The 14,063-nt window shown below is 47.9% G+C and overlaps 1 protein-coding gene across 1 annotated transcript in view; it reads right to left on the reverse strand.

Moving 5' to 3' along the window:
- Positions 1–14,063, reverse strand: part of cep112 (centrosomal protein 112) — a 107,965-nt gene that overhangs the window by 9,119 nt on the left and 84,783 nt on the right. The window contains 1 exon segment of the mRNA XM_060042281.1: positions 1,663–1,752. Coding sequence (XP_059898264.1) covers positions 1,663–1,752 — 90 coding nt within the window.

Consider the following 14,063-nt stretch of genomic DNA (forward strand, 5'->3'; position numbering starts at 1 on the left):
AGGCTAGTCTTGCGGTTGAGGTGGAGCTAACAAACAGCACTGGGTTGGATACCCCTGTCCTCACCCTTGAGCCAACGCATTCTGCTCCCTCAGTGGCTTGTATCTCCGTTCTGAGGAGTCTGCTGTGGACACCAGCCGTGGCCCGTTGGCTGAAGTAGTAGCAGTCACAGTAGTAATACCCTGGAGCTGGGGACCCACAGGGGGCCGACGTCCCTGCTACTGCCAGGGAGCCCAGGACAGGGGACGGGGGACTGGGGACGGGGGGAGCCAACAACAACGCGGCTAGCGCCTGCGGGACTGGCTCCGTGACCCGGGGAGACCCCAGCCATGAAAGGTCCCCGTATTGTGGATTTATGAGGAGCAGACACTGAGGTGTGTGGTGAGTGTGTGAAGTGTGCGCAGGGGTCAGGGGTCGGTCAAGGGCGGAGCCCAGAGAGAGAGAGCTTGTGAGGGAGAGAGACAGAGAGAGGAGCAGAATGAATACCGTACTGTGCACACCATGTCCACAAAAGAGAGCTGTGTGTGTGTATATGCGTGTGTGTGTGTGTGTGTGTGTGTGTGTGTGTGTGTGTGTGTGTGTGTGTGTGTGCGCACGTGTGTGTATAATGATTAGTCATATCTTCTCTGTGTGATGTCAAGGTCAAAGGAGAGCCTGATTACAGGGCTGTGTGTGTGTGTGTGTGTGTGTGTGTGTGTGTTTGTGTGTGTCGCACATTCCTGGCCCGCAGCGCTGGCTCTTGAAGCCGGATCTCAAGGAATTTGGGAAATGTGCGAGGGGGGCTATAGACCGAGGAACATGAGAGTGGGTTGGAGGAAGCGGGGGAGGGGAGGGGAAGGGGGGGGGAGGGAGGAAATGAAAGGTGGGGTCAGGTGTGGCCTTACGTTTGGTGTCAGGTTCAATGGTGGAGGAGAGGGGGGGGATTGTGGGGAGGCGTTGTCGGAAGTGAACGTAAAAGTAAACATAAAACAAGGATGAGGGAAAGTAGTATGGGTGGGGGGTCAGGTACGTCAGATACAGCAAATAGCAGAATTAACTCGCCAAGTGGATGTATATGTTGGTTTGGTACACCAATGTGGCCGAAGTATTGTTGGGAGATAACGTGAATTGCACCTTATGTATTGCTCTATGAGGACACGTGTGATAACACAGAGTTTGATTTGATTCTTTGACCTTGGAAAATGTCTGGACTACGCACTGTTGCTAGCCAGCTGTGTAGAGGCGATACATGCTATGATATTATTGATGGAAATTCTGCGCCTGCCATCACATATGTTGTAGTATAAACACAAAAAAGTATTCAGTTCATGAGCTAGGTACGATTTTTGAATGTATAATTGAGTAATACAAAAAAGTACTGTTTTGGCAAACAAGATATTTTGGCATAATTAGTTGAATCGATGAATAATAGGACTGTGATGAGCTGCCAAGGTGAAAAATGCATTGTTTTATTTCATGTTTTCTTCAACAAGAGAGGGAGAGAAACAGGAAAAAGGAGAAAGAGCGAAAGGGAGAGAGCAGGCAGAGAAACAGAGACATCAGATACAAACAGGTGAAAAGAAAATAGGAAACAACCAAAAAGCAACAAAGAAATCTGAGAGAGAGAGAGTGAGAAAGAGTAAGAGAGAGAGAGAGAGAATAGTAAGAGAGAAAGATTGTGATACCTGTTCCTGCATCTCCAACTCTTTGTTGAGCAGCTTCTTCTCAGAGGAGTGCAACTGCCGCTGTAGACCCTCCGCTTTTTCCTGCAAAGCCTGGGGGGAGAGGGAGAGAGAGAGAGAGAGAGAGAGAGAGAGAGAGAGAGAGAGAGAGAGAGAGAGAGAGAGAGAGGTAGGCTTGGTTGAGTGACAGATCGGTTGGAGCAAGTACATTGATGTTCGCGGTACAATTGTTTTAAAACAACAACAACATCAACATCGACAACCCAAAGACAGCGGGAGAGCGACATGAGCGTGCATCTGCATTTGACTGAGAATGAAACACACAGAGCGCAACGCCTTACACAGTGTTCTTTACATTCGCTCAACCTGCACATCATCAGGGGAGGAGACAGGGAAGGATGAATGAACTCCACTCTCAGAGTGTGTGTGTGCTCGTGTGTGAAAGAGAGAGGTAGCGTGTGTCAGAGAAGGAGAGAGGAAAAAAAGAGAAATGAAGCCTGCGATTAGTGTGTGTGTGTTTAGCAGAACTGTGTGTGTGCGTGTGCGTGTCTTCAGCAGGCGTGCATGTGTGTGTGTGTCTGGGAGAGTGAGTTAGAAGGCTAATAAAGTCATGACAGTAATTACTAGGAAACTGGCCTCATTAAAGAACCAAACTTGTCTCCAGTGTGAGAGAGAGAGAGAGAGAGAGAGAGAGAGAGAGAGAGAGAGAGAGAGAGAGAGAGAGAGAGAGAGAGAGAGAGAGAGAGAGAGAGAGAGAGAGAGAGAGAGAGAGAGAGAGAGAGAGAGAGAGAGAGAGAGTCTTTCCAGTGAACCTGTGTGGTAGTTGTGTGGAGCAGCCACAAGAGGACTCTTTAGGGGTCGTTAGTACTTTGGTGACAAAAAGGATGTGCGCGTGTGAGGTGGGGGAGGTATCTACACATCACTAAGTGGATATGAATAACTTCCAACACACATTGATCCCAGTCCCCCATTGATCCCAGTCTTCTTTGGTGCCCCCCAGGGCACCAAAGAAGAAGAGATGGATTGATTTTCTCTTTATGCTATGCTTTTCTGATTGAAAGGGGGGAATGAAAGAGAGCGAGACAGAGAGTGAGAGAGAACTCTCTTCCTCTCTCTCTGAAAGAAAAAAGTCATATAAAAATTAAAGCAACAACAAAAGGGAAAAGGCAATGGAGAGGCAGAAAATGAAGGCGTGTGAGTGCGTGTGCACGCTTGCATGCACGCATTTGCGTGTGTGTGTAGGCCTGCTGGGTAGAGCAGCGGGCTGTTTTTCTGTTCATGCCGGTAACTGATAGCAGTGGAAAGAAAGGCACCAGTTCCTGCATGTGACACATAGCACCAGACCTTCGCAGTGCACATGTGGATCCTGTGGACTCTTTGATTCGCCCGGGCAGCACAGCCAGGCCTGCCGGCTGTGTGCACGTAGGCTTGCAAGTGCATGCGCACACTCGGAAGGCCAGGAGAGGGAAAACTCGAAACTAAACAAACCGCACATGTGAGACAAACTCACAGCCATGAAAAGACAGCACACACACACACACACGGACAAAGACAAACACACAGATGCACACAGACGTGAAAAAAGACGCATACACAAATTGTGTTCACGGTGTGTGAGGGAGTTTGCCAGCTGTGTGTAGCACCCTCACTCTAAGCAAGAGCTAAGCCCCCCCCATCGCACTCACACATAAATCAAACACACAATCATCATGACCACCTGGGGGTGTCAGGGTCACTTCCTGGCTGACCCCCGCCCCCCCCCTCCCCTAAGAGCCTAACCCTCATGAGAAAGTAACATTGAAGAAGCATAGCGAGCACACACACACACACACACACATGCAAATATTGCGACATTTCTTAATGACGAAAGATGAGCACACATCGATGTCACCAGGTTTCAGCCCTAGACATTCGCTCAAGAAGCCAACCAAAATCAAGCACTAAATCAAAACATGAGCATTCCCTTTCTCCATCTCTCCTCTATTCCAGACTTGATATATTTTGCCCGTTAGTGAGTAACAAGGAATGAACTTGGGATAAACTCTCGATTCCAAAAATACACCCACAGCCTTGTAGCGTCATTGTAGTGCACAGGGGTAAAACATGCTAACATAATGACATTTGCCTAATGGGAACTGCACTGTATGGAAGGGCCGGGCTCCATAGCAAACACCCCGAGCTGGTGTTGAGCCAGTTTGATCCCTGGTTAATTGGGGTGTTTCCATGGTCGTCACGTTCCCTGCCCGATCAAAGCCTGCCTCTCTCCATCATTTTGGATACAATTACAACCCCCTTGCCTCCTGATTTCATCAGCATCATTGCCTCAGATTCTGTTTTGACGTCAACGGTGCGAATGGCCCGCTTGAAGACACCGGAAAACATGTTATTGACTGCACTTCTTTTTATAAAAACATTTTTAGCGGTCAAACCATCAGTAACACTAAATTCCATTCCCATACCCAATCAAAAGAGTTTGTGGGGGTGAGTGTGACCCACACCTACGCTGTCAAATTAGGGTGGCAAACAAATGACTTCACCCTTTCCACCCCCTTGCCCCCCCCTCTGCCAGCTCCGGGCAGGAGGCGTGGCATGTGACACAGATGACAACCAGCAGAGAATCATGGGAAACTCCCGGCTCCACCCCGTATACACCACCCACCCCACCCCGGCGGGGCATCGGGTCCATTCCCCGCATCCTGACACAGCATCGCAGGCTGAGGTCTTCTGGGAAAAGGCCCCGTCCGCCCCGCCTCCCCAAACAGTGACACGGCGCTGGGCCCTTTCATGTGGCCCCCTGGTTTATTTAGTAAAAACAAGATGTCAGCAGAGCAGGAGCAGAGACCATCGCCTGTCTCTCGGCGAAACAGGAAAGACAGATTTGGGAGTGGATGAGTCAAGCGATGATTAGAAGGCCTTTGTGAATCAGAGAGGGATGGGGGGGAGATGGTGGGAGTCTTGAACGCATTATGCCGTGATCTGCTCCGCTAGACATGTCGGTCACAGACGTGTTCCGGGGTTTACGGGACAGACGGACAGACAACGGGAATGAGCACACAGATGGCGTAACAGATAAACATGGGAGGGTGTTTCTTGTAAGGAAGATTTATAAAAGTACAGATACTTCCACTGAATTGAAAATAATTCAGGAATAAAAAAATGTATCCTCGCAAAGCGCTGCTCTAGAGCAGCCTTAAATGACTGAACTGATAATAAAATATATTGGCAGTTCTTTAAAAAAAAAAACGACACAGCCTACACTAACACTGCAACATAAGGTTTCAAGGGTAGGGTGTCCCTGATTCCATTATTAAACGTGTTTCGAGACGAGTCCATAATCGACGGGAGGATTCCCACCTCACAAATGGCCTCCCCTCCATCACACCTGACTGGACCACAATGGACCGGAGATCCGAGCAGACCTCCAGGCGAAGCTCAGTCCCGGGGATATTACCGCCGCACCCAGGAGGCCCAGCTTCAGGCCTTCCAGCCTGGGGGATTCGTTTTACCTTGGGGCACCGTGTATGGTTATGTATGGCTATGGCATTGTATGTGTTTCTGCGAGGACTACCCACCGGTTACAACCGTAGTACCTGTCAGCCATATCAATTTCTCCCTCCTGATCTGCACTTCAATCCAGCCGTCTTTCACTCTCACTCATGCGGAGCGTGCATGCACCGACACGCTCTGTGTGCACGCGCACATAGCGCCCCATGGACATATAAACATTTATGTGTGTGTTTGTGTGTGTGTGTGTGTATGTGTGTGTATGTGTGGCTGTATGTCTCTCTTTACGCATTTATTTGTGTATGTGAGTGGGAGTGTCTGTGTGTGCGCATGCATGTATGTTTGTCAATGTTTTTATTTATGTCGGTGTGTGACTGTGTGTGCGTGCATGTGTGTGTGTTGAAATCTCCGGTAGATATTGGATCCTGCAGAGTTCAGTGAATAGGTGAGCACATGGAGGGACCAGAGGGTTAAATGAAAAATAGAACGAGGAAAAGAAGGAGAAGAAGTAAAAGAGAAAGGGGGAGGAGAGTGGGAGAAACCTTTCAGCGTCTCTCGGTTGATCTCCCTCCTCACCTTAGGTTTAACCGTTGACTGTCTATTGGACTCTACTCACATTTTCTTTAACGTTGGACTGTCTCTCTCCCACTCTTCAAACCTTTCCATTGACTGTAACACTCCATCGCCTTTATTCTCTCTCTCTCTCTCTCTCTCTCTCTCTCTCTCTCTCTCTCTCTCTCTCTCTCTCTCTCTCTCTCTCTCGCCCCTGCCTTTCACAGTGAACTCAAAGGACACCTCAGAGGGATTAGGGAGGTGGCGCGTGTGCACGTGTGCGTGCACGGCCGCCAGCAGGCATCAAACAGCCTCACAGTCACCACCGGTGGCACAGGTAGAGGCACGCATTAATATTTACACCGCGTCCTCACAACTGAGAAAGAGAGATAGGAATAGAGAGAGGAAGACGGAGAGAGGGAGAGAGAGAGAGTTAGTCCACGATCAATCCTGCACCGCAGCTTGAATGTTGAAGTACGAAGAGCACACAGGCGGAATGACGCACAACAACAAGTACAATCGCACAACCGCACACACAGACACACACCCAAAAACCCACACAAACACACGCGCACACAAATATACACACACACCCACACGCACACGCACACACACACACACACACACACACACACACACACATACACACACACACTCAGAGTGAGGCCTGAGTCATCTTTCCTGGGTGGTCCTCCTGTGTAGATAGGGAAAGTATGTTTCCCTGGGGTGAAGTGGGAGTGAGAAGAAAGGACAGGGTGGGGAGGAGAGAGAAAGAGAGAGAAAAGTAGGAGTTGCAGTAGAAGGGAGGAGGAGAACAAGGCCAGGGGCCCCGTTCAACCTGCTGTTTTGTTAGGAGCCGATCTACGCGGGCCCCTCTGTCTGCAGCGTGCTGTCAGAGTTTCTTCTGGATTAAAGAGATCCTTTAATGGCACAAAGGCTGGACATGCACGCACACACACACAGAACAGAATCATGTATTTATGCATACATCTACTTGCGTACCCACCACTGTGTGTGTGTGCGTGTATATATGTGTGGGATTGTGTGTTTGAGATTGTCTGTGTGTGTGTGTGTGTGTGTGTGTGTGTGTGTGTGTGTGTGTGTGTGTGTGTGTGTGTGAGTATATACTGATGTAATGTAATAATAAATAATGAAGGAGACTTAAAGCTGAAAGAGAGAGGCTGACAGCAGACGAGCCTCTGTGTTCTCCTCACTCCTCCTGTCAAAGCACTGGTCTGAAGGGAGGAGGAGAGGTTCAGAGATTAGGGGGAGGAGGGGGAGGAGGGGGAGGAAGAGGAGCAGAGAGCAGGGGAGGAGGAGGAGGATAGGGAGGAGGAGCACAGACTACAGAAGGAGGAGGTAGAGGAGGTGGGTGAGGAAGAGAGGAGGGGAGGAGGGGGAGGAAGAGGAGCAGAGATCAGGGAAGGAGGATAGGGAGGAGGAGCACAGACTACAGAAGGAGGAGGTAGAGGAGGTGGGTGAGGGAGAGAGGAGGGGAGGAGGGGGAGGAAGAGGAGCAGAGATCAGGGGCCTCATGTACTAAGACTTGCGTGGATTTCATACTGAAACTTGGCGTACGCCAAAACCCAGAAACTGTCAAATAAAATAAATAAATTCAGATGTATCAAAGTGTGCGAACGCATGGATCCAAGCACGTTTCTTTTGTACATCTCGATCAACGTGGAATTGAGCGCACATGCCGAGGTGCCAAACTCCTCCCTGTCCACGCCCTCATTTAAATATGCAATTTCATTTAAATAGGCCTCTGGACCTGAGATTCACCTCTTAATCCGATCACCGGAGTCTGAGCTCGAGATTTTGCTCCACGAGGTAGAAATGCGCAAGCATATGCTATTTGGAACCCTGTCAACAGGGATAAATGCAAAACAAAAGAGAAGTGAGTGGGAGCGTGTTTGCGAGGCCGTCAATGCAGTGGGGTCTCAGCAGCGCACACACTCTGAAATTAAAAAAAAGTGGTCAGACCTCAAGGTGGAGGTGAAGCGGAGGGTTTCTGCCCAACGCCGAAGCGTGACCGCAACAGGTGGGGGGACGGGAGTGGGGGAACTCTCCCCCTTCGATTTGAGAGTGGCCGCTTTGATCGGTGACACAGCTCTCACCGGAGTGGTGGGAGCCCATCAAGGGGACACCGATCATCCCCAAGTTAAATATGCTGAAGTCATAAATGCTGTAATTATACTGGTCATACAATTGGCTGCTTGCAATACACATATGTCGTGCGTAAAGATGCCAGGATATTAAAGAATTTGACTCGTGTTTATTAACTTAAATTTTTTATTTTTGAATAGACAAGCAAGGAGAGGGCACGGATTGCTCCGTCGGCCCCGGCGTCTCCAGCGCCCTTCGGATTTGACCATTTGCGATGTCCTCTAACAGCGCTAACGCAGCCATTTTTAAAACAATTTTCTTTATCCATTGCGCATGCTTTTATAGCCACCCATATAATTGCAAGGTGTGTTAATTGTTCATTAGTGTGTCTCTGATGTGCAAATCACTCTGATGAGTCATTGTTTTCACCTTTTTTCCCAGTTTCCCAGCGTCACCTCTAAGTGTCGCCAAAGGAACAATAGCTGTAGAAACGTGCGTACGACCGCACATTTTTACGGTCATTTCACGTTTTGTACATCTGAACGTGAGCGTGGAAAAGGACGTACGCCACGTTTTTGTGCGTACGCAACCTTAGTACATGAGGCCCCAGGGGAGGAGGAGGAGGAGGATAGGGAGGAGGAGCACAGACTACAGAAGGAGGAGGTAGAGGAGGTGGGTGAGGAAGAGGAAGAGGAGGGGAGGAGGGAGAGCGGCTGGTTTCTCCTCCTGAAGATAGGAGAGCATTGTGTGCAGCAAATGAGAGTTCGACACTGTGAATAGGGATGTCCCGATCCGATATTGATATCGGAAATCAGTCCGATATCAACCAAAAAAGTGAATATCGGATTTTATCGGACTGAATCTAAAAACTCCGATATAAGCGCTCCGATATAAGCTGTCCATTTACCGCTCCAGGACTTCTATAATAGGTGACTCTGGTTTGATCACACTCCAACACAGTAGGTGGTAATGCCCCTTAATTAACGTTGGTGCCGGCCGCGGAAGAAGAGCGTCTCTGATCCAGCATGCACAGCCCACGTGATCAACAACGACAACGTGTGTGCCTGCAGCAAGGTGTAGTGATGTCGGCTGTGTGGAAGTATTTTACCGTAAACTCGGACAAAGACGTTGCAGCTAAATGCAACATTTGTCAGGCGCAAGTGTCCCGTGGAGGGACAGAACCGGGAAGGTTCAATACAAGCAACCTCATCGCACATTTGAAAAAACACCACAAAAAAGAACATGAGGATTTTCGCGAGAGCAGCAAGGCGAAGCAACAAGCCTCTGGCTCGCTTCAGCAACCCACGCTGGCCGAAAGCTTTGCAAGACGTGACAAACTACCACGGGACAGCAAAAAGGCAATGGCCATAACAGAAAAGATAGCCCAGTTTATTGTGCTTGATGACCAGCCCCTGTCGGTGGTGAGTAATGTCGGGTTTAAACGCTTAATGGAGCACCTCGAACCTCGCTACATTATTCCTAGCCGCCACTAAATTGTAGACAAAACTATACCCTGGATGCACGAAGAGGTTAAAAAGTGTATTGCCGCACACGTGGAGAAGGCAAATGCTATAAGCTTCACCACCGACATCTGGAGCTCAGACCATCGTCCGCTGTCTCTGTTGAGCCTGACTGCGCACTGGGTGGACACTGACTTCACACTGCAGAGAGCAGTGTTACATGCACGTGAATTCAGGGGATCGCACACAGCTGATGCAATCACGCACGCCATGGAGGAGATGCTGCATGGCTGGAAGATTGAGAAAAATAAGGTCCATGTCGTTTTAAGAGACAATGCTGTAATTTATTCTATTCAATTGTATAATGATGTTGGTAACCAGTGGTTATTTTGCATTGTTTTTATTGGATTTGTTGAGGTAATACTCTTATGTTGAAGGTTAAAATTTATGTAACCAATTGGTTAATAATAAATGGGTCAGTTTTTCCTATACCTACTGTTGCCGACTATTGTTTTCTGTTATATCACTACAACATCAGTAACAGTAACATCACTTTATCAAGCCTTTTCTAACATTCCACACAACAAAATAAGGAATAAATATATGTATGATTTGTGCCTATATCGTATCGTATTGATATCGGTATCGGCCAATACTCAAGGCTACAATATCGGTATCGTATCGGAAGTGAAAAAGTTGTATCGGGACATCCCTAACTGTGAACAAGAGTTCTGAATTCTTCGGTCTATATTCTGAACGATTTGGGCTAATATATTCGTGGTAAATTTCAGAACATAGTTTATGGCATGCAGGTATAGTGCATGCCATATATAAGTACACTCAATCGGCCATTACTACTGAATCCTTGGTTGAAAAGTTCACTGTCGGCAGAAAAGTCGAAAGTTGGTAGATAGAGCGATACGGCAGTGAGGACAATGAGACTGTGTGCTTATGACGCCCCCCACACATACAAACACACAACGTCTCTCCACTGTCAACATGCTAGAAAGAGAATAGCAAACTGTTCCAAGAGAGGAGCGCCATATGCCACACACACCGACGTGTCCTGTCACTGAGTGTCATTCTCGTACTGTGTTCAGCGTCGTGCAACAGCATTAGTCCCCCCCCCCAACCCCCCCATCGTAATAACCAAAGCACTGTGTTAAAAATATAACATGGTTCCTACTCAATTACCAGTGGCTGCCTCCACGCTGCAGCCCCATGTTTACGCTGACAATAAACGCCAATAAAAGAGGGAACCTGTGGCTGCAGAAGCCGGCCTGAATGGCCAGGTTCTCATGGGAAAGGGTCCAATTACAGTCCTGGCCATTCTGGAAAATTACAAGGAGACTTCCAGACAAAATTATTATTACATGTATTTTGTGTTTTGTATTTCTATATATGTATGGATATATGCAACGGGACACTGAAGTAAATTAGAGTGCTGTGTGCTGCCGAGACGATGTGTCATGGAGCCAGGCGGTTGCCGATTGGCCGGCGGCACACATCAACGGGCCTGCTGTTGTTATTGTTGTTAACATTGTCGCTAATGCAATGTTGATGTTGTGTTATTGCCATGGTAACGTTTATGCCAACATAACGTTCATGTAATATGACTGTCTTGTGATGTTTATGTAATATGAATTTATAGTGATGCATTGTTAATTAATGCCAGTGTCATATGAATGTATGGCGATGTAATGTCAATGTGAAACAAATTAATGGGGATGTGATGTTGATGACATAAGAATGCCGTGATCTGCGTGCCGTGATGGTAGCGTGGTATAGGGTTTATGGAGCCGCGGTACGTTCCATGCTGGAATTTGATGTCATCCTCCTTTTCCATGCCCTCTGATAAGACCAACATACAGCCAACCACAGACGGGCATTAGACACACACACACACACACACACACACGTACACTCACACACACACACACACACACACACACACACACACACACACACACACACACACACACACACACACACACACACACTCTTAAACAAAAGCACAGTTGCAAAGACACTCTCATACAAAAACACACTCTCTGTCCCACACACACACGGCCCTTGAACGTACTCAGTCGGCGGGAAGCCACAGTACAGTAGCACTTTAAGCTAGACTTCACTGGAGAACCACGCATCATCAGCAGCATCCAGTGCGGCGGTCAGGTAGTCAACGGTAACAAAGGCCTGAAGCCCAAACCTCGGAGCTCCTCTCTGCTGGGGGAGCACCGCCCCTCACATTGGGCAAACAAAGATGAAGTGGAGAACCCGGAGAGCACCGGAACGCCTCCCAGAACTGTGCTTTAAACAACCGAAAGAAACCAAAGAAACGTATCTTTGTAAGACGCGCACGCACACACACACACACACACACACACACACACACACACAGAAAGAGAATAGAGAGGGCTCAAGAGAGGGACAAGAATAGAGTGAAGCTTCAAAAACTTGAGCAGAGAAACGCACAGTTCAAGGTTGACACACAAAGAACATAGGCCCACGTCTTCTTGAAGAAACACACGCAATGTGCCCACACACACGCACGCACGTACACACAAGCACACACACACACACACACGCACGCACACATAGAAACTTGAAGGATCCCTTTGCTCGTGGGAAGGAGGTGCATGAAGAACAGGTGCGTTGCAGAGGCAAAGTCATCCTTTCAAGCCCCTCTGAAACAAATTCATATATATCTCTCTCCACACACTAAGTTACTATGTTACACTTGCTATACACTAAACTAAATGACACATTCATTGTAATCAAACTTATGCATTAAAGACACATTGATAACATGAACCTATTCTATACTAAAGTACATTACACTACCAATAGGACATGACAAAATGCTAGACTACACTAGGCTACTCTATGCTTAATTACTCTATGCTACATTAAACTACACTACTATGCTAAACTTGTCTCTGCTAATCTACATTACACTATTACACTATGTTACACTATTCTCAGCTACATTACATTACACTATCCTATGCTAAGCTAGTCTATGCTAAGATGATCTTTTTTTAACTACATAACACTACACTAGGCTACTCTATGCTGAACTACATTACACAACCGACTCCACACAACCCTAGCATGGTTTATGTGGAACGTACACCCCACCATGCAAACCTCTTCTCTGCTAAACCAGAGTGCATGTCCAATACAAGGCTGGACCTGGATCAGAAGGAATAGCTCATAACTTGACTAGTTTACTTATTCACTGTGATGAAGGGAGAGAAAGGGAGAGCGAGAGGGAGAGAGATAAGGGTAGAGAGACAATGGTAACTGCTCCTCATTATGTAATAAACCTGTGGTCTCCTATGCCAGAGGACACAGCGACTAGGCGTCCGTCTCTCTCTCTCTCTCTCTCTCTCTCTCTCTCTCTCTCTCTCTCTCTCTCTCTCTCTCTCTCTCTCTCTCTCTCTCTCTCTCTCTCTCTCTCTCTCTCTCTCTCTCTCTCTCTCTCTCTCTCTCTCTCTCTCTCTCTCTCTCTCTCTCTCTCTCCCACTCTGTCTCTCTCTCTCACTACAACAAAGGTTACCGCTGGATCAAAGGTGTCTGCATGCGCACGTGGTTGTATACGTTTGTGCAAAACACACAATAATGTGTGTGAGTGTGTGTGTTTGCAAGCCCATGGTTTATTGAGTTTTTGTCGGTCGTGGTGTTAGAGTGTCAGGCAAAGAGACAGGGGCCCTAACTCAAAGCTGTCTTTGTGGGTGTGTATGTGTGTGTGTGATGAGTGATGGAGAGAATGAGGGGCGGTGGTAAGACAGGCAGAAATAGTACAGAGGTCTATGTACAGGACAGATACAGAAACAGCAACCCAAAGGCGTGTGTATGTGTGTGTGTGTGTGTGTGTGTGTGTGTGTGTGTGTGTGTGTGTGCGTGTGTGTCAATGTGCATGCATATATGTGTGTGTGTGTGTGTATGTGTGTGTCTGTGTGTGTGTTAATATGTGTTATGAACACATGTGGTTGTGTGTGTGTGTGTGTGTGTGTGTGTGTGTGTGTGTGTGTGTGTGTGTGTGTGTGTGTGTGTGTGTGTGTGTGTGTGCGTGTGTGGCAGTGCTTGGCAGCACAGACAGGAAGCGGTGCTGTGGGAGCGGGAACAGCCGTGGTGATCAAAGCCCAGCCGGGTGACACCATGGGTGGAGGCCATTGTTTATTCACCAGCCACCTCTCCCTGTTGGCAGGGCAAGGTGAGCCTGTGTGTGTGTGTGTGTCTGTGTATGCGTGTATTTGTGAGAGTGTGTGTCTATCTTTGAGTTGGTGTGGCTTTGTGTTTGTGTGTGTGTGTGTGTGTGTGTGTGTGTGTGTGTGTGTGTGTGTGTGTGTGTGTGTGTGTGTGTGTGTGTGTGTGTGTGAGAGTGTGTGCGTGTGAGAGTGTGTGCGTGTACAGAGAGAAGAAGCTGAGAAATACACAGAAGACGAGTTTGAGACACAGTTTGAAAGGTGGGGACAGACATCAAGAAAAGAGAGAGGAGGCAGGTATTGTGTGTGTACTTGCCCACCTGTGTGTGTTTGAGTGTGTGTGTCTTTGTATTTTCACTTGGCAGGCTTATGTGGGCTGGAGTTCTGTCAGTTTGGCAGCTGCACATTTCAGAATGAAACACACACACACACACACACACACACACACACACACACACACACACACACACACACACACACACACACACACACACACACACACACACACACACACACACACACACACACACACACAGGCTTCACTGCGCAGAAAAAACCAACAACACAGATA

This window comes from Gadus macrocephalus, chromosome 2 (genome assembly GCF_031168955.1).
Source record: "Gadus macrocephalus chromosome 2, ASM3116895v1".
In the NCBI taxonomy this organism is placed as follows: Eukaryota; Metazoa; Chordata; class Actinopteri; order Gadiformes; family Gadidae; genus Gadus; species Gadus macrocephalus.